Genomic DNA, 19,296 nt, shown 5'->3' on the forward strand with positions numbered 1-19,296 from the left:
GCTTTATTTTGGTGTTCAGAACGGCTGTGAAAACCCTAAAACGTTTTGTCCCGTTCCCCCCACCCCCAACAAAGTCAAAAATTCAGTTACTGCTTTGAGGTTGTGTTGTGAACACACAACTCGGACCTAGTTTCCAGGAACAGGATGGCCATGTCCTAGTTGGTTTGTTACAAAAGAAAAAAAATGAAGAAAACTCTAGCTTTTCATAGGTGTCTGTTGAGAACGCTACTGAGTGGAAAAAGATGAGCCAAGTTTTGCCCCAGATTTCACTAGGAGCAAGACTGGAAATTTAAGCCTTGCATGTTGCACACGACAGGTTTGTCTCTAGCGAGTCATTTTTCACAGACAGAAGCCCTTGTTATTCCTGCTGGTAGTGGTATTGATTACCAAAGATTTTTTCGTCCTGGTCTGAGTATCAAGGAGCTAAATTCCACAATGTGGGAAGCTTTTAAAAAGAGCTGGTTCAGAGAAACGTGCTCGGTTCCGTTCCGCAGAAGAATCGCACGGTGTGGCTTGGCTCCTGGGGGCTGGCAGAGCAGAGTTAGCAGCGAACGTGGAGCTTTACACACCCTCGGAGGAAAAAGATGGGTTTCGGCTTTCGTTCCACGCACAGGGCTGCTCACGAACCCTCGTCTGGGTTAGAGCAGGCACAGCCAGGAGACTTGCAGAGGATACAGAGGAAACGATTCACATCCATCGCATACTTTGCGCTGACAAGTAAAATAAACGCAATGAAGTGGACAATATGCTCGGAGATAACCTGCTTGCCCCTAAATTCTGGCACACAGGAGGAGATATTCTAGATTACCATGGGACATCACAGCTCGCAGAGCTGACCAAAGGAGTAACAGCAACAATCCATATAATTACACTTGCATTAAAACAAAAGATAAAGGAGGATCTCTCCTCTTTCCAGTCTGTAATTCAGGTAGGAATCAAAAAAGTTCATGCGTTTATACAAGAGCAATAAAAAAAAAATTAAATATTTATTTTGAATAACAAGCTTAAGTTCAAGCTGCAATGTTGGCAATGTAGATTTTAAACACAGATCACAAAAGCGTGCACAAAAATGTATTTGAGCAAAGAACAAAATAATACTAAGAATTATACTAAACAGCTGCTGATTTTAAAGAAACAAAAAAGGCCTGTAATCACTATACAAAATATAAAATGTATTAAACACTACCATCCACAGAACAGAGGTTTATTTTAGTTTGATTATATTTAAAAATTATTTGTGTAGTTATTTATATAGTGAATTGTAAATGAATATTATACAGTAACCTCCTTTTGGTCTGCAAAACCTTTGTTGCACTATAGCACATCCAATCACATTGCAAAAAAAAAAAAAGATTATTTTTCCTTACTATCAATAAAGAAAATCATTGATAATACAGTAAATATTGTCAGGGCTACAAATAATGAAATTAAAAATGACTCCTTCGACTCTGAAGTGCTTTCCATGCAAAGTCAGCACTTGCTCGTTTAAACAGAGTGCACTACCAAGCAATGTCCAGGGTCGTAGATGCTCTTGGTAAGACTAAACCTTACAAAAAAAATAAAAAAATAAAAATAAAAATCAAAGATTGAATGTAATCATGCAACCATCTTACTACTGGGCATACGCACTGTGTCGCTTATCAAATTTATTGCCTCTCTGGAATATCACTCAAGGCATCAAAATTAGACTTATGATAAATATACATATAATGAAAGGACACAAACTGCTATTTGACACTACTACTGGTAATGTCTGTGCTACGTGAAAGCACCTTTAAAAAGAGCCTATGCGGCAAGAGATAAGTGTCTAAAGATTCAAAATGAATCAACAGTATTGGATAACAATATAATTCTCAACTCAGAAGCTGCCTCAAGATTAGGTGCATCTTCAGTTAATGTAACAGGAAAAAAAGGCAATGGATTTTATTTCATTAATTGTATCCACTCATAAACTGACCTAAGGCCACCAGATGTGCAGACACAAGTTTTCTTTTCTTTTTTTTTTTTTTACAGTTCTTTTTAAATTGTAGGATGATAAAGGAATAGATCTATTTAAAAACAAACAGCTATTTCATCTATATTAAGAGGTGGCACCCGGCGTTGGGTTCACGTTCTGAGTGGCCACCTGTGGTGCAACTTCAATGATTCGTGGTTTGTCTATAATTCTGGCCGTGCGGTTGCCCTTCTCTACAATGCCAATAATCCATGCTTGGTGGCCCTCGCCGTATTTTGGAGACTTGATCTCAGCACAGAACCGTGCTGCTTGTTCCCGTGGTAAACAGATGAGGAGGCCTCCTGAAAAAGGAAGAAAAAAAGCAGAGCGTTAAGTGTCTGATTGCAAAGCGTTTCAACCTAAACGTGCCAAATTCCTGTTTAGACACACACTCGGTGACTTCGGTGGGTTCTGTCAAACTGCAGGACTCCAAGTGAAGACACGGTGGAAGTCTGCGAGCTCTTGTTTTACAGAAAAAGTTCAGTGTTCGGTGCGTATGTAAATGAAGCCAAACACACAAAAAAGATGCTGGCAAAAGGACATCGTGCTGATGCCAACAAATGACATAGGAAAACAACGCCAGCATTGTAAACTTCCAACAGAGGACTGCAAAGTGCCTCCGCAAGAAGCGTACACAGGAACATTTTGGATAAAGGTCATATTCAGATACCTATAACCACGGACTGGGAGCAGCTGATTCTGCAAGTAACCCCACTGCCTGTGATGAAATCCTTCATCAGAACAGGGACGGTTACAACAGAACACAAAAGGCAGAAAATTAAACCCAGGCTTGACCAGTGCTCCGAGACAGTCAGTCCCTTTGACCCCCTTTGTTAGACGGGAAGTTTTCTGACCTCGTTTAGCCTTTCCAGTAAGATCTTTTCTTACAGAGACAACAGAAAAATACTTACTAATGAATGCTTTTCAGAGGCAGCACCCTAAGTAGCTAGCAAGGTTGCCATTTGGTTAGTAAGAACTCCTGCATTTGAAGAATCCCAAAGCACTGAAAAGGGGATTTTGCAAATACTAGCGTGAGTTTTGTCGTCAGCCAGGGCACAAATTTCCAGGGGCACAGATGAAGTCACTAAATATTTTGGTGCTGCCCTCTATTACTAAAAGTTACAGGTTTCCTGAATTGCTTACTTTCTTTTTAATTTATGCTGTACTGCAAATCTGTGAAGCTCTACAACGCGGAGCTGCAAATTCATCTACAGATGCCTAGTTAAACCTCCAAGTGTCGTGTGCCCCACACAACTTGCAAAGCTCATGCCTATACAGTGCTACGTTCCAATAGCCAGCCTCTTGTAAGGGTAATTTATAATTATACGTATTTTATAATAATTTATAAGGATATGTGGAAGCATGAAAGTTATTTTGGGGGTTCTATACGGAGCAAATGAGTGCGCCATCCAGAAAAATGCCTACCTCTCTCACAGAGATTTCAGAACATAACATCCAGGTACCTCCACCACAAGCACAAACCAACAAAAACCAGAAACGTGAAAACGTTTAAGCTGCTCCATACGTAGCAGACAAATCAACTGCAAAGGAACGACGTGCCGTTCCTGTGGAAGGCCCTAAATCAAACTGAAGAGCAACCCACGTCACAGCGCAGGCGAGTCAGGGAAGAGAATTATAAGTAGCAGTGCACAGAGAGTGCTGACCAGCCAGCAGGGAGAAGTGGAAGTACAGGGAGAAAGAGAACCGAGAAAGAACATGAGAATAATCTTCATTCATTATCTCTTCCCCATACACTCTTCCTGCAATTTTGTTATCACTTGTATGCTCACCTGGTTAAAACTCTTTGGCAAGATCTGAAAAACGTACCAAATCCCAGCTAAAACATACTTCCACCTGCTGGCTGCATCCCCCAGTTTGATCAATAACCTTTAATAAAGGCTACGGGGCACTGCTGGTCAGCGGTAGGATTCCTGTCTGTGGGAATCCTAAATATATTTCTGTGGTAGATTGATCAGTGTCTTTTACCCTGGGATTTGCCCAAAGGTTTTTCCACTCTATTACCGGTATCCCCAGCTGCTCAGAGTGGTTTTTGTCCCGTAGACAACTGCAGGAAATCCTCACCTGTACAACGTCACAGCCACCAGGAGCTTAAGCTGCTGCAACGCGCCTAGGGAAAACGAAGCAGAAGTGCACACAAGCAGCATCTCAAGGAGCACCAGGTTTCCGAGGTCTGCAGCCACCACCACTGAAGACAAAGCAAACAGGCTGCAGACCGAATGGCCAAATGGCCCTGGCAGTTTGAGAGTTTGTTGTGTGCTTCTTGGGGGGTGGAAAAGAATGCAGACGCTCGCTGTCCGTTCCGGCTTACCTTTCTAAAAGCGTAAGGGTTTTGTTTTTTTTTTTTTTTTTTTTTGGTAAGAGATTTTGAACATTGCTGCTTTTAACTGTTGTACTGGCCACTGAAAGCTCCCGAACAAATCTCCTGGCTCCTGTTAACGGCTTTCTCTCCCGACTAACAATAGGCTGAAATCATAAGCCTTACCTCTCAGTGAGGCAACAGCCCTTCTTTTCTATCCGCCTATTTTTACAAAATGCACAGAAACACTGTATCGCTGAGACACTTCTACTATACTAACAAAGTAGTCTGACACCAGTCAACAGCTTCAAAAGTTATTAGAAGAGGACTGGCAAAAATATACACACGCTCAAGTATCCTGGAGTATCCCCCACAGAATAATTCTGTAACTTATTTCTACCAGCAGCCAGTCTAATAAGCAGAATTAAGTTTTCTGAAACTGCAACTTTAACCACTACCAAGGAGTTGCCTAGAAGAGAGCCCAAACTCACATAAAACTGGAATTTTCAGAAAACACCACAAGCAGCAGTGCCTGGAGGATGGAACACATGACACACGAGATCTTTCCAACACTGACTTTTGTCAACAGGTGCCCAGCAAATGTGCGCTGGGAAAAAAAAAAAAAAACCAACATTCTTAAAATCCATTCACGTTGTTTTCCAGTAAATTTCACGTTGCCTGCCCACTCCGCCGAAAAACATCTGTTCACAAATGAAGAAGCCACAGACAGAGCATTTCTGGAAACTTAAGATATCAGAGAAAGAGCGTATACACAGATTACAGTACGAACAGCCCTGAGCAGCCCTAAAAGAGCATCCTCACAGCTGGACATACGGGTGCCGCAGGGCACACGCTTGCCTCCAAATAAATCAACCCTGGGACGTGAAGTGGACAAACAGCGTGGGTCTGAATGCCGAACAGCCACGGCAGCTCACCAAGCTGACACACACTGCTGCAACGTGCCAGACTAGCAAGCGCTAAGCATAAAGCCCACCCGTGCAGCTTCCCAGCTTTCAGACCCTTTAGCTTTCAGACCCTTGTAGCTATTACATCCACCCGGCTAAGGATCTCTCTAATATCTGGCAGACACGACCCTGTAACAAAACCCCGTTTTAATGCTACGATGAAATCAAATATAGGTGTTTTGAGGCACCCGAAGTTCACAACTAACCAGATATTCTTGCTGGTTTTTCCAATCATCACCTGTTTCTGCTGAAAGGTAAGGCAACTCTGAGTTTCAAACGCCTCTTACTCTCATTCCCAAAAGGGATTCAGAAGTTGACTGCTCTCCCCTCCCATATTCTCTACCTGTTTTTACGTTCCTTCAGTGAAAGGACAGCACTGTCCGCAGGGTGCAGAAGGGGCAGCTCTGAAGACTCCAGCACCCAGTTTACAGCTAGACCATTCCCATGCCAGCTGCACGAAGCCTGTGTCACAGCCACTCACCTGAAAGAGCCATCTTGCAGCTCCAGATCTGTGTCCAAGCTATTTTTCAGCCTCTCTGCAACCGGTAACAAACGCCCTGTGCAAGCAGCACAAGCACCAGTGCCGCTTGCACTCCGGTTACGCGGACTCCTAGCTAGAAAGAACCTGCCTGGTGCTACCAACCTTATTTACAGCTCACCAAACAGCCACCAGATATTTCTGGCCTCGGCCGACTGAAGCTGGATTTGAACTCCTGCAAGGGTTCATGTCCCATATCCTGTTACACAGCATCTGAGCCACACGCTCTCTGTAGGACAGAGCATCTGTTATAAACACAGATGGCTGAGGAACAATTCCGCAGATCGTGGCAAGTTGTGTATTCGCTGGGGGAAAAGTTTATGGCTCTCACTGTGATGCTTCTTTCCAGAGCCTTAGACTGTTTTGCTTCAAGGGGCCCCCTCTGTTGTGAGCTGCAGAGAACTTGGATAATACTTTTGGAGAGCAGGAAGAGGGTGGGGAAAAGAGATAAGAGAAAAGACAGATTCGTTGCTATATCTTCTCCATTTCCCAAAGAGAAAGAACAGCAAGACTGAAGAAGAAAAACAAAATGGAACAGGACAGACGGTTCAAAGGGAAAATGAAGTACAGAGACTGCCAGCAGACGACGGTGATTATTCTGGGAGGCAAAGCAGCCTACACTGAATAAGACAGCATTCAAATACAGCATCAGAAGTTTTAAAATCACCTGATGAGCGTTTAAATGTTCATCTGAAATTAACTTGATGCTTATAGCCTGATTTTCAGTTTTCTGTATTAATTGTCACTGCAAGGGGCAGCTGTATTAACTAGGGAACTCAAGAACTGAAGGGGTCAGAGACCAAATTCTTTTCTTGCTGCTGCTCATAGCCCCTGAAGTCAGGTTTTATAAACTTAGGACAGAAAACCTGTATTCTCGATGTCTATGTGCTGTGGACAGAGAAGGCTTCCCTCAGCCTGGCCCATTCAGAACCCAACTTCACGCTCCTTCAGAATGAGAAGCCAAACTCCGCTCATTTAATTGGCAACCTACTGCAGGTGGTTCTACCTTTCTGAGAGTGCTGTGCCAGCTGTGCTGGGATTCCTTGTTCTGGAGCTAATAGCTATGAGAAAAATGCATTTCAAAAGAACTCAGAACCATCACCGACTCTTAACTGTAAAAGGTTCCAGATACCAGGCACGGCGACGGTTTCTATGATAGTGTTTCATAAGGAGACGTTCAGAGCAGGATGGTGGTTTGGAAATTAGGCTGAACAACTTAATTGCGAAGAGTTGTACGGCTAACGCTCCTTAACGTGGACATAACCCAAACCAACGGTGATTCTGAGCGCAAAGCACAGCGTTTATACATTTGAAATGTTACTTAACTCCGATGTAGAGACACAGGGAAGGAAAAGCGATACAACTGTTGCTTACCTGAAGTCTCTGGACAAGTCCCATGCATAAGGCCAAACATGTTTCCGCAAGCCTTACTGACAGCAGCCATCTTAGCAAGAACAGGAAGGTTATGAATAACGAAGGACACCTCGTTTCGCTGCTGCTTGGCAAGGTTCTGTGCGTGTCCCAGGATTCCAAACCCCGTGATGTCCGTAGCTGCGTGTGCGTTGAAAGTGTGCATGAGTCCAGCAGCTTCAAAAGGGGAGAAAAAACAAACAAATCAGGAAAAGAAGTATCTGGGAAAGTAACGTTTCAACGATACTGTGCGCAGTTTGAATGAAGTTGCATACCTTTAATTCAAATCAGTTCTGCTTACTGTTTAAATTAAAAAAAAAAAAGTGTTTGAGAAAAGATCACACTGGAACTTAAGTTCTGGGCACTTAGTTTAAGCTGGACACTTAATTTAAGAGCTTAAGAGCAAAGCCTGCAGGTCGTGGGGGAAGGGAGTGAAGCTGGTGGATGGACAGGCGCAGCCAGCCCGAAGCCCCAGCCTCCCCACCTATGCATTCATGAAATTCTTGGGCATTTGCAACTTACAGAGCCCTGGGTATCAGAAAGGCACCTCTGCATGCAGCACAATAGCTCCAGGTAGGAATATTTAAGTGTTGTTAGAAGTGCCTGACAAAAGTGAGGGCAGAAAAACAAAGCCAAGAACGTTTTGCCCTTCTCTGGGGCTTCCCAGTACGTGAGCAGGACTGAGTTCTTTTCCATAAGACAATCCTGGTCATTTATTTTTCCTGGAAGATTTTGTGAAAGAATGAAAAAGCAGCGGGATGATGTAACAAATACCAAATGAAATCCGAATAAATGGGAGAAGAGCTATTTAACTATTCCTGTTCCTTCAACTGAGAAGGAAACGTCTAATTCAATTCTCAGCTCCTCTAAAGATACTTCGAGCAAAGGGAAATCCTGACTTAAAATTTCTATGGTAAAAGCAAAACAACCCCACCACCAAAATTTAAAGAAAAAAAAAAAGGAAAGAATGCACGTGCTACATATTCCACACTTTGGGAAACACATAATATGACAGCATAAAATTAAAAAATTAAATTGAAGCACAAAAAAAATAAGAGATTTTCCTTTTTTATTCCATTTCCCTTTTTTTTTTTAAAGCCTTATTGCAGTCAGGCCCTCCTGAGTTCTCTAGGCACGAAAAATAAAAAGGAACAAATCCCACAGATTTCCCTTTAAAACATCCTCTAACTCACTCAGATGTTACTTGCAGCACTCATATGAGTCATAATCATCTCCAGCAGCATTTGTGTTTTTGCTGTATAATTAAAAGAGGGCGTTTGATTTTAATTTGCTTGCTTCACAAACACTGAACAGCAGAAATATGGGAAAGAAGGAAGGGATAAAACAGCTATGTCACACTTCCCCACAGCAGCGAAATGAAATTAAGTACAGAATTGGGGAGGAATGACCAAAAACCCCCCAGTCTTCCCCACCTCCCCCAACACATGCATTTCCTTTACCTGTTCGGTTCAGCCGGGCCATATTCATCATTGCTTCCTGGTATGCTAGCTCTACATCTTCCTGCGTTACCACTAGTTTGATTTTATTCCACTTTTCTGGCTAATGGATGAAAGAAAGAGGATTTTCTTAGGTTTTCATCTACATATTTTAAGGCACATCCCTATCACTTAAAATCCTTCATTCAAAAGGCACTTGTGATTTTTTTTTATTATTATTTTTTTAAACTGAGTTTAAGAGGAACAACAGCCTGAGTGTTTCACTCAGAGGTTCTGAAGCCTGCTGTATGTGCTTTACCCTGCTTGCACCCACGTGAAGTTCATTTAAAGGTCTATTGAGCACCTAAGCACCTCTAATATCGCTTTCACCTGCAGTGTAGTGGAGTGGAACGACCTACCCTAGGCAAATTAGTCCTTCAAGGCAACTTTCTGGCTTGAACTCTGCAACCAAATGACAGGAACTCTGCTGCTGGATGTTGAGATTTTTAATCTCTGGCTTCTTTGTTTTTAAAGAGAAAGTTCTTCATTTCACACCTGGACGCTCTGATCAAGAAAGGCCACTGCTACCCAGAAGTCCAGCTCTCAAGAAGGTACACTTCACTCTAGTGAAGTAGGATTAAGACAGTTTTTCATAAGCTTCCTTTACAGTTCAACATCAGCACATCCTTCCACCCATTCCCCAGTCTCTTGTGTGGATTCATGCCTCCATCACACGCTAAGCAATGCTTTTCATCCCCAAAGGCTGTCAGAACAATTTAGGAAACGGTACCTTATAAAGAGCAATTATTGTGTCCGAAACTGAAGTAATTCCAGATCCAGAAGGAAACAAAGCAACCATTTAACTGTTTAGATCAACGCTACAAACGCGTTTGTTCTTTTTGCAAATAAAGTAAAACTACAGCGAACTGAAGTAAATAAAAATAAGATTGTTTTGGAGCCACAAAGCCTACACTGCTATTCCACAGCATAAACACATTAAAAAATTTCTTACTTAACCAAAGTTGCAAAAACTGCTAAGAATTGCTGTATGATGCTGCACTGGGGAAGGGTCTTGTCAAAGAGGCTCTTATCCTTAAGAAGTGAGCACCGACTTCCGGGGGTGTAAGAAAGAATCCAGAAAGGGTGTAAGAAAGGGAAAGAGGCTGGTCAACTAAAAAAAATCCTTTTTTAAAGACTAAAGAAGTACAGGAGTAAGATCAGACCTTCTGAACTGAGGTTGAACTTGGTCTGTCCAAGCAAGCAAGACAAGCATTTTTATTTAGATAAGTGAGAGAGCAGGGGAAAAATAAATGAGATTATTAACACCTAGGACAGAATAGAGATTAATCTGGCTTTGGGTATGACTGAAAAACCTGATCAGTCATTTTGTGATAGTTTTGAAAATACCTTTTTGAGGCTGACCATGAGATGGGAACAGGTCAGATGCTAAGAATGGAAACGAGGTGAAAGAAGAACTAAAGGCTGAGGCTCAAACACAGATAGGCTGTAAATTAGACACAAATTCCTCCCACTATAACAATCAGATACAGGTACAGTGGGATTAGCGGGCAGGAAACAGAAGGCAGAAAAGTTCACAAAAATCCCCCAAGAACTTTTAAAGCGAGCTTAGATAGACCTTTCCCATTCAGAGGTCTCTCACAGCAGGGACTAGAAAACCCTTCCTGGAGATGTACATCGGAGCAACCCCTTCCATCCCTGACCCGGTCTCCTGGAGCCCCCACGGAGCCCCTCTCCCTACAGCCTCTTCCCTTTACACCCTAAAGAAGCTGCTGCCAGCAACATAGCTGGGGCTTAGCTGCAACAATGCTGCCAGGAACCAAGCAAGGAGGAAAATTTGGGCCTCCATTTGGATTCTCCTTCCGTAAAGGCAGCTCTCATGTGGTTATTGCCATGGGTTGCCCTTTAGTTAGTTCCTTTAACTATTCACTACTGCTCTGTGTTTAAATACCTCTGTTTGTTTTGATTTTTTTTTGTTTTGGTTTGCTTGTTTATTTTTAAAGCTTGTTTGTTTTGTAGCCACCTACCTCTACACTCTGTTTTTCCCTTCTCGCCTGGGTATAAACTTGCTGTACTACGTACCTTCTTCCACATACTTTTCAATACAAAGTCAAATTCCTTTCTGAAGTTTGATTTACAGGTGGACTTGTGATGGGTAATTCCAGCTTTATTTTCCCTCCTCTTTCACAAGACAAAGCTGAAGACAAGGCAGCGCAGCTACTCAGAATTTTTCCTACCACAAAGATATATGCTGTTTACATGCAATACGAGAATTGATTTCCTCGCTGTCCCCATTTTTCAGACCAGAAAGTGTTTCTGGTTGACAGTCAGCGAAATTAGAAGTACTTGAAATATGTGGAAATGCAGAATATCCTTAATTTGCGAGTCTATTTGTCAGTATAGTAACAGATATGTTAAGGAGTGAGATTATGGCCAGAAAACATGCTATAAAATGTATGTCTTCTTTCATTTGATTTTCATATCAGGATCATCTGAGGCCTTGATCCTTTTATCCGATTGGAAAACAGAGGATTCAAAATGGCTAGGCCATACTTTACAAAGGAGGAGAAACATTTCCCTAATTGCTCACACTTGAGACCCCAATGAAGGTTTTAAGCTGCTTCTCTCCCACTTTTGCTTTGGAATTAGGATTCATCTGACACCGCGGTGGGCGACAGTCAAGACTAAGTAGATTTCAGCTCGCTCCTCTGCCTGCCTATTGGCTCGGTAGTCCCAAAAGTAGAAAAAGATGCATCTTTTTAAAATGTAAACTGAGCAGGTCTAGTTCTGAAGACACGGACTGGGAGCCAGACAACATAAGCAGATGCCTATTTTGTAGTCACTTTTCAGTTCAGTAGTTCCATTTTTGCCCGAAGTAACAGATGGAAATATGTCTACCTACATAATGCTGCTGGAAATATTCTTACTGAACGCACAGGGTGAAACGTAGAGCTAATGCCGTGTACACGAGCAGCAAGCCCATGAACACAGACAGCAATCTTGGCGTAACTGACATCAATAAGCTTCTGCCAACTACTTTGGCACCTGGAATAGGGCATAATTTTACCCAGGGTGCTCGTCTGTTAGTCAACAATTTTGTTTGTTACAGCAATGCCTGAGAGCTAAGAATTAGACCCAATTAAGATAGGTTCACTAAACGCAAACTAGTAAACTGCCTCGATTCCAAAGAGCTTTGCATGTAAGCAGATAAGGCTGACACACCAAGGAGGAAGGAGGGGAGAGAGGAGGATCAGTCCCAGCTGAGGACTCAATATACTTCTCACACTACTGAAGTTTTTTCCTGTTGAGATGTTGAGCGAATAGGGAAGGTCACCTTTACCCCACGTCCCTCTTCCCTACTCCTTTTTCTGCGGTGTACTCACAATATCTAGCCACTGGTGGACAGCTACGGCCACTTGTGTTCCCAAGGGTTTAGTTAATACAAGCACATCTCCTGGCACTGCATTGTCTGGCCTGAAAACAAAGAATTCATATATTAATTACAGAGTGCGATTCACACATTATTAGGAATAAGTGCTGATAATTATATTTTCACAGACCCGTGTATCTTATTGTGCAGATAAAAAAAAGACTAATTGCAGAATTACCCTTTGGGATTCGTTGCCAAGGGGCATTATTGAGCAAAAAAGCAGCAAACTTATTTAAAAGTGCTAATCCTCCTTTCTTGGAGTAGAACAATGCTTGCAATCAGACACACTAATTTACATCTCTTCTTTCAGTTTACCAGAGACATAAGATAGTAGAGGGGAAAAAGTGGGCTAGGTCACTGAGGACATAAGCCTGGCATCACTAGGATCCCAAATTCCTTTGTATACTGCAGCATGCCACAGTAGGATATTCAAGACTGGCTACTGTTAAACAGCCAGACTGATGTAAACACAGCAATTCTCCCGTTCTCTACAGCAATTAATAGGTTAATTGGGAGATATTTATACATGCATCTTAAACTGGGACAGAAATTTATGTCCCAAAGCAGTCTTCAGTACCTTTAAAGGTTAGAAGCTTAACTCTCAGAAGAGAGAACAAGATCAAAAGATACTGGGGGAAAAGTAAAAGGACTTCCTGTTTAAAAAAGCAAATAAAGTACAAAAGATGTGGCATCTGTTGAGTGCTACGGACAAATGCAAGCAAGAGAAGGCACTGCTTTATTCATCAGGAGACAGATCACAACACAGTATTTAAAGGATTTTTACTGTATCCCTTCAGACCAATGCCTTTGATTGTTCAGTGATTTAACTTACATTATAAATTCATTAGGCTGACAGACTGTCGTGGCCACTCCTCCTAAAACAATCCAGGGATTTAACACTGTTTGGCCACCAGTAACAGATGTTCCTGCCTCTTCTGCTGCATCTTTGAAACCCTGGATAATTAGAGGCATCACTTTGTCTCTTTCCTAGAGATCAAAACAGAAGTCAGAGTTCCGTACACAGCAGTCCGAGCCATTTCAAGACCAGTCCGGGGCTTTAATCACTCAGGTCAAATCCCCTCACAGCAAATAGTTCATGAAGATAAAACAGCCTCAGGAAGAAGGCAGCTTCCTGAAAATTGCATGTTATGCCATAAAGCAGCTCCTCGAAGGATGCTGAAGAAGCATTCTCCAAAAGGTCATATAAAACCGGAGAATTCAGAGAGCTCTGAAAGACTCAGAACAACTGTCCTGCTGTTGTAAATGAGGTGCAGCCAGCAGCACAGTGCAATCAGGCAACGTTAAATCGAGATGCACTTCGCCTCCCCTAACTTGTAAAATTCCGACTTACTTCCTTCTAAGAATAAACAGTCATTTTTTTTTTTTCCTGGCTAGAGCAAACGTACATACATGCTGGTCACTTCCACCACAAAGAAATAAAAATAAAAGCAATCTATTTCAGTTTCTTCTTCTTCAACACGATGCTACGTGCATAAGCAAACCAGCCGTATCCATTTCTGTGGGTATCACAAAGCAGCAGCAGATTACAATGCCACAGAAAAATCAGTTTTTATCAAGTAACCTCAGAAAGTTTATGAGGCAAGACCCGCACTATGAACTGAGGCTCTCACTAAAACCACCTCTTGTTTAAAAGCTTTCAAACTTTGAGGAGAAAATACAACAACAAAAAAATACACTCTAAGTACGTAGAGCTGTTTGGGTCCTTACTTCAAAAGCAGTTACCCCGAATCTTACCCTATCTGTCATTTTATTGCTGATTCCAAGGAGCATCAACATGTTGTCGCATTCCGTGACCCCCATGGCATAAAGGTCACTTAAGACATTGGCACACGCTATCCGTCCCTGAAAAAGAAAGAAAAAAAAAAAATCTGCTGGGCTGTTTGTGTACGTTCAGACAAACACCTGCCATAAACGAGACATCTAGCGTGAGTTTGGGCTCAGAGCTGCTTATTCTGTGATTGTTCCACAGGCTCCTGCACTCAGAAACCCAGCCCAAAACGTGGTGTGATCCATTCCATACAACGTGCCCATCTAGAAATGCAGATACCTGCCCCTTTGACAGGTAAGGAGAGAATTCATCCCAGCTGCCTCGCTCTCAGTAGCTACACAGGGATCTCATGAGTTTAGGCTCTTATTTTAGAGGCTGACATTACACTTGAGAAAATCCAGCTTTGATAACGAGCTCAGCTCACTTAAACTGATAAGCTCCTATTACCTCTAGTCCAGCACAGAATTCTGTACGCTGATGATGAAGACTACGGTGTGTCAATTTACACCTGCTAGGAAGGTGATCCCAAAATCTAAGGCTGTAGTCTCTTCTGAACCGGAGTATATAGGAGACAGGGACCTGGATGAGAAAGCTCCTCTGCACCACCCCAGAGGCCATGTTACTCTCAAGTTTTCGGGACAGTACTCTTCTTTGCAGGGGACACAGCTGTGCTAGCAGCACACAGGCACGCTCAGGTGGCTCTTGTGCTAGGATTTCAGTAAGGAGCCGCCTGCAGAAGAGAGCACATGCTGGGGATTGAAGAGCTCAGGTCTCCCAGATGCTGGCCTTGTCACGGCTTGGAAGCACGCACGGCTGCTGGGGCAAGGTGTCTGCCTGATCCACACCGCCTGTGTGGCGTGGGAGACGTGCCTGCTCTGCCACTGTTCAAGCAACAGGAGTTTTCCTACAGCACGTACACTTTTATAAACTTTTGTGCGTACAAACACCACCGATAAAACCCTCTCCAAGAGACGCGGAGGGGTCTTTGACAGAAGACTAAGGAGTCTTGAAGCTGAAAGGACCGAGAAGGGTTCACCGGGGTCTCGTGAGCTTATCTGCTCTAATTTTGCTAAATGAATGGATCTCAATTAGCCAGCAAGTCGGGTGGGTTTGGGTTATGAACCCGGTAGAGACAAGACATCAAGCTTCCTGATGAAGACGCAGAACCTTCTGACACGGGGCGTGTCCCAAGGGAGGGCAAAATAATTTTAGAATACTTTCTAAAATAACATTCTGGGGTGTTAATCTGGAAGACTCCACACATATTATTAAAAGATTTAGGTTTGCAGCTGCAAAACTGCAATCAGCATCTGGTATGATGATCTTAAATCTATGTTTTTCATCAAATTCAGAGGCAATGCCACTGCAGTAAAAACATGCCTATTCAACACAATTTGGAACACAGAAACACGCTTTAGCTGGAAGACAGGTGGGGGAGAGAACATTTAAACACATGTCTACATTTCTGCCATCCCCAAAACCTTACAGTTTAGTCACACATCCAGGGTTTTGGGTTTGTTATTCAAGAACGAGTATTTTCGGGCAGTTGCTTCACTTTCTGATGACCTGAAATAAAACCTCCAAACCACAATTAAGCATGATCCAGTTTTTCATAAATTAAAGAGCTTCCAGTGGCATCAGGGGAATCCCTTGTGCATTTGGAAAGCAGAATATGTTTTAAATTACATTACTAAGAGGAGAATGAGCTGCGGACTGCGTGGTTTGATAGATACTCACTGTTAAACTCCCGGATGCTTAAGAACACTAAAGCCTGTCATCTTCCTTTTCTGGAAGGGGACTATCAAACTGTTCTCCACTATCTTCAGTATTTACCAAGCAAACTGCTGGTTTATGCCCTCTTAAGCATGAGAGATAAGTTTTTAAAACCACACTGACAACAGCTCTGTATTCTACCAGTCAGAGGTCAGCCTAACACCGCTTTTGCCAGTTGGCAAAACCCTTCTGGAAACAAACCCGGGGAGGGCAAGCCTCAAGCCTGAAGTAGCAGAGGGAACGATACGTGGCTTGCAAACACTGATAGACAGGACAGGATTCACGGGCAGGTCACCTGAGCTCTGTCCCACACGTCTCCTAACCACACGGATCACTGGAACACGGCAATCTACTCGCAATACTAAGAGGCATTTATGAGGGCAAAAGCAGAACTCTTTCAGAACAGGTCCTTGTAAGAGAGAGGGGAACGGAGCCCACCCTTTTAAGCAGCCAATTTCCTGCTCCTGCACTCAAAAAGGCATCTCCACACCATCCCAGAGGGGTGGCCAGTACCAGTCCTACCACTGGTGGCTTGGTACTTGACTGGAAACCCATTTTCAACTACTTGTAACCTTTCCAACCCCAAACCATCTAAAGGTCCAGTCCTATGCTGGACGTAACCTTTACAGGCACACATCCTGGGATGCTTCAGCCAACATGGATCAGGTGTTTTCAAGAACAGAGCTGAAAAGAAGGGGCACGGGGAGAAGGAGGAGGGATTTTTTGTTTGTTCGTTTTTCTGCTCGTTTTAAAACAAAGTATTTCGGTTACAAAGTTTAAAAACTTTGTCACTGTCCGTTTTCCAAAGCAAAACTCAGAAATTCGGCTGGGTCCAAGCGCATTTTTACCTCCCTCAGCCTTCTAATCCCTTCGGTCGCTGCTCCCAGCTTGGAGCCCATTTGCACCTTCGGCTCTCCCTCCTTCCTTTCCCTGCCCCCAGCTAGGAAGAGAGATGAGATAAGGAGCTGCAGGTAGGTAGCGTGAACAGAGAGAGGAAGAGACTCTGAGTCACAGAGCACCCACCCAAAACCAGGCTAGAACTGACTAAGTAAGGAAACGGAGCAGAAGCAGCAAGTGCATGCGAGCGATAATGAGAGCAGAGAGGGATAACAGCAGGCATGGGTCGGGGAGGCTAGGTTAAAAACAGGGAAAGAAGCAGCGAGAGAAACAGGGCGGAAACAGCCCGGCTTGAAAAGGACAGAGGTATCCAGGGCACAGTCCTTTACGCAGCCTGGACACCAGCTCGGAATTCCCGAGTCTCACCGTTCCTCAGCTCCTCGCTGTCCTAAAAAAAAAAAAAAAAAAAAAGCCCTAGCAGGTTGTATTTGCCTCTCCTGCAGCTGACGTTGGTCCGCAAAAGGAAATGGCGATCCCCGTTTCCCCCAGGTACTCCAGTCCCCAGGTGAGAGAGGTCCGAGCAGAGGGTCAGGCAGCAAGAAGGCTTATCACACAACCCCTGTTCTCAGCCAGCTTTTCACAAGAAGCACCCACCTGCGAACGGATCGGAAGCGGCAAGCCATCACGCTGACACGGACGTCGATAAGAATGGAAGCGAGGAACCTGATAGCTCGGAAATGCCAAAGTTACAGCTGCTGGTGCTGGGGATCGCAGCAGAGGCTTTCACTGAGACGCAACCACAGAAGGCGGGCGAAGGCCAAATTTACATTCCTCTCCCACCACACAGGCCTAAACCTCATCTGCACGCAGACTCGTCTCTCGCCGCCGCGGCATCTCAGTCCCTTTGGATCCCCAAACAAAACAATCCCCCCCCACCACCGCAGCCTTCTTATGCCATCCCTTACAAGTTTTGGGTACAAGGCGAGAAGAGAAAGTTTCTCGGCTGGTGACGTTGAAAACTACTCTCCAACAAGACAGATTTTTTTTTTTTTTCCCTCTGGTCCCTGGCAGTTCCCAGCTTGAAATTTGAACCAAATTTCTCAGGAGAGCTCAGCAACTTTAAACTCTAGGAACCAGCCAGAGATCTTGGCTGCTCAGTCAGCAGGAGCAGCGCTCTGCTGGAGCGGAAATCAAAGGAGCTCTGCTTGCTTATATGCACAGGCAACACCTGGTCAAGCGTGCTGAAAAAAACCGTCCCAATCGCAAACCGCGCGTCCCAAACCTACCCAACAGGTCTCACAGAACAAATACCAAAACAAGCAGCGATCACATAAACAGCAGTAAAAGCCCGCTTTAACGCAAAGGAGCCACACCGAAATCACAGGAAACTCGAAGTCTGGCATTTCTTAACTGTCGTTTACAGAAAGCTTGCTGTGGAGGTCCTTACAGCTTCACTGAGACCTTTTTTATAACACACATCTGTTTCCCCACCGCCTTCTGTTCAAGCCAATACTGACCGCCATCACACAACACCACGGAGGGGGCTGTTGCAATGAACTGAATGAAAGATGAACGCAGAAAGAACCAAAGACAAAGAGCACGCGACTTCTGACAAGCCATTTCAACTTGTCCTTCTGTGACTGGATAGCAGGGCGGGAAACCCGACGTTCACAAAGCACCCTGACGTTGCCAGACGCTATTACCGCCTCCTGACATTTAGGCTTTTCCAGCAGGAACAAGTTACCTGGTCATTTCAGAACCTCAAGGGAAAAAAAAACAAAAGGCCAACTACAATGCAGTGCTCCTCGTAAGCAGAGGTTTCTGTCTGCTGCTTCACAGACAGCTCTTTTTTCCCCCTTTTAACGCTTTTCAAGCCAAATCTCACGGAACAGGTGGAGGGAAATTTGAATTCAAGGTGGCAGATCGGCCAGCTTTCACCTCCAGCCACAGCGCTGCAGCATTCCTGGCTGACACGGAAAGGACTGCGGGATGAAACAAGGCCTTTCCCTTCTCGCTGCCATGTAGGAAAGGCTCTGAGCGCAGTTCAGCAAACAATTAACGCTGCACGTCTAGAAGAAATGGTCCAAACTGCCGTCAGACAAGCAAGAAGCACGAATCAGATCGGTAACATATATATCTACCAATTCCGTTCAGCCAACTTACCATCATATAAGGGTCATCCACAATAGGATAAATATAATCCGTTGTCTGAACCAACGACAAACCTCCGTGCCTTAACGGAATAACGCAAGTGTCCATCCCAATTCCTGCAAAGAGAGAGATCCATCAGTGAGGCAACTTTGTCCTCAGCTGTCTGTTGCTCCGAACAAGAGACCTTACAAAACGCGCCTGTGAAATACAGCTCTCGATGCTGCCTGAACAGAGGTGGCAAATCCCTTCCCTGGAGAAAGCATGTAGTAAAAAGAAGAGGGAAACCGAGAAAAGAATGAAAACTCCTGACTGGAACAGGGCAGAAATGTAAATGGCTGAAAGCGAGAAGGAAACTCGCTACGGTTTGTTGCAGTACAGTAAAAGCACGCTGCTTTTAACATCTGTGCTTGTATTTATGTGCATTTAAAGTTAAAAGGAACTACGTAAACTGACGTTGTCAAAAGCTAATAGGTTTTCCTGTTACTCCCACCTCGACAGAAGCATAATGACAGTTTTCAAAGGGCACAGCTTCTCATAAAGGGCATTTCCTCACTTCTGGAGGGAGAAAAAAACCACCCTAAGTCACAGCCTCGGCCCTTGGCGAAGGATGATTCAGCCACTTGGAGCTTCTGCGAGCTT

The 19,296-nt window shown here is 43.9% G+C and overlaps 1 protein-coding gene across 2 annotated transcripts in view; it reads right to left on the reverse strand.

Annotated features, from left to right (window-relative positions):
* SEPHS1 (selenophosphate synthetase 1) overlaps positions 1–19,296 on the reverse strand; it is a 25,123-nt gene continuing 5,827 nt past the window's right edge. For both annotated transcript variants that reach the window (XM_040547549.1, XM_040547538.1), the window contains exons 3-9: positions 18,670–18,773; positions 13,863–13,970; positions 12,940–13,094; positions 12,061–12,151; positions 8,684–8,783; positions 7,188–7,400; positions 1–2,295 (exon numbers count right to left, since the gene is read on the reverse strand). In XM_040547549.1, coding sequence (XP_040403483.1) covers positions 2,081–2,295; positions 7,188–7,400; positions 8,684–8,783; positions 12,061–12,151; positions 12,940–13,094; positions 13,863–13,970; positions 18,670–18,773 — 986 coding nt within the window. In that variant the 3' untranslated portion in view covers positions 1–2,080. The remainder of the gene's footprint in view (positions 2,296–7,187; positions 7,401–8,683; positions 8,784–12,060; positions 12,152–12,939; positions 13,095–13,862; positions 13,971–18,669; positions 18,774–19,296) is intronic.

Source organism: Cygnus olor, chromosome 1 (genome assembly GCF_009769625.2).
Source record: "Cygnus olor isolate bCygOlo1 chromosome 1, bCygOlo1.pri.v2, whole genome shotgun sequence".
Lineage (NCBI taxonomy): Eukaryota > Metazoa > Chordata > Aves > Anseriformes > Anatidae > Cygnus > Cygnus olor.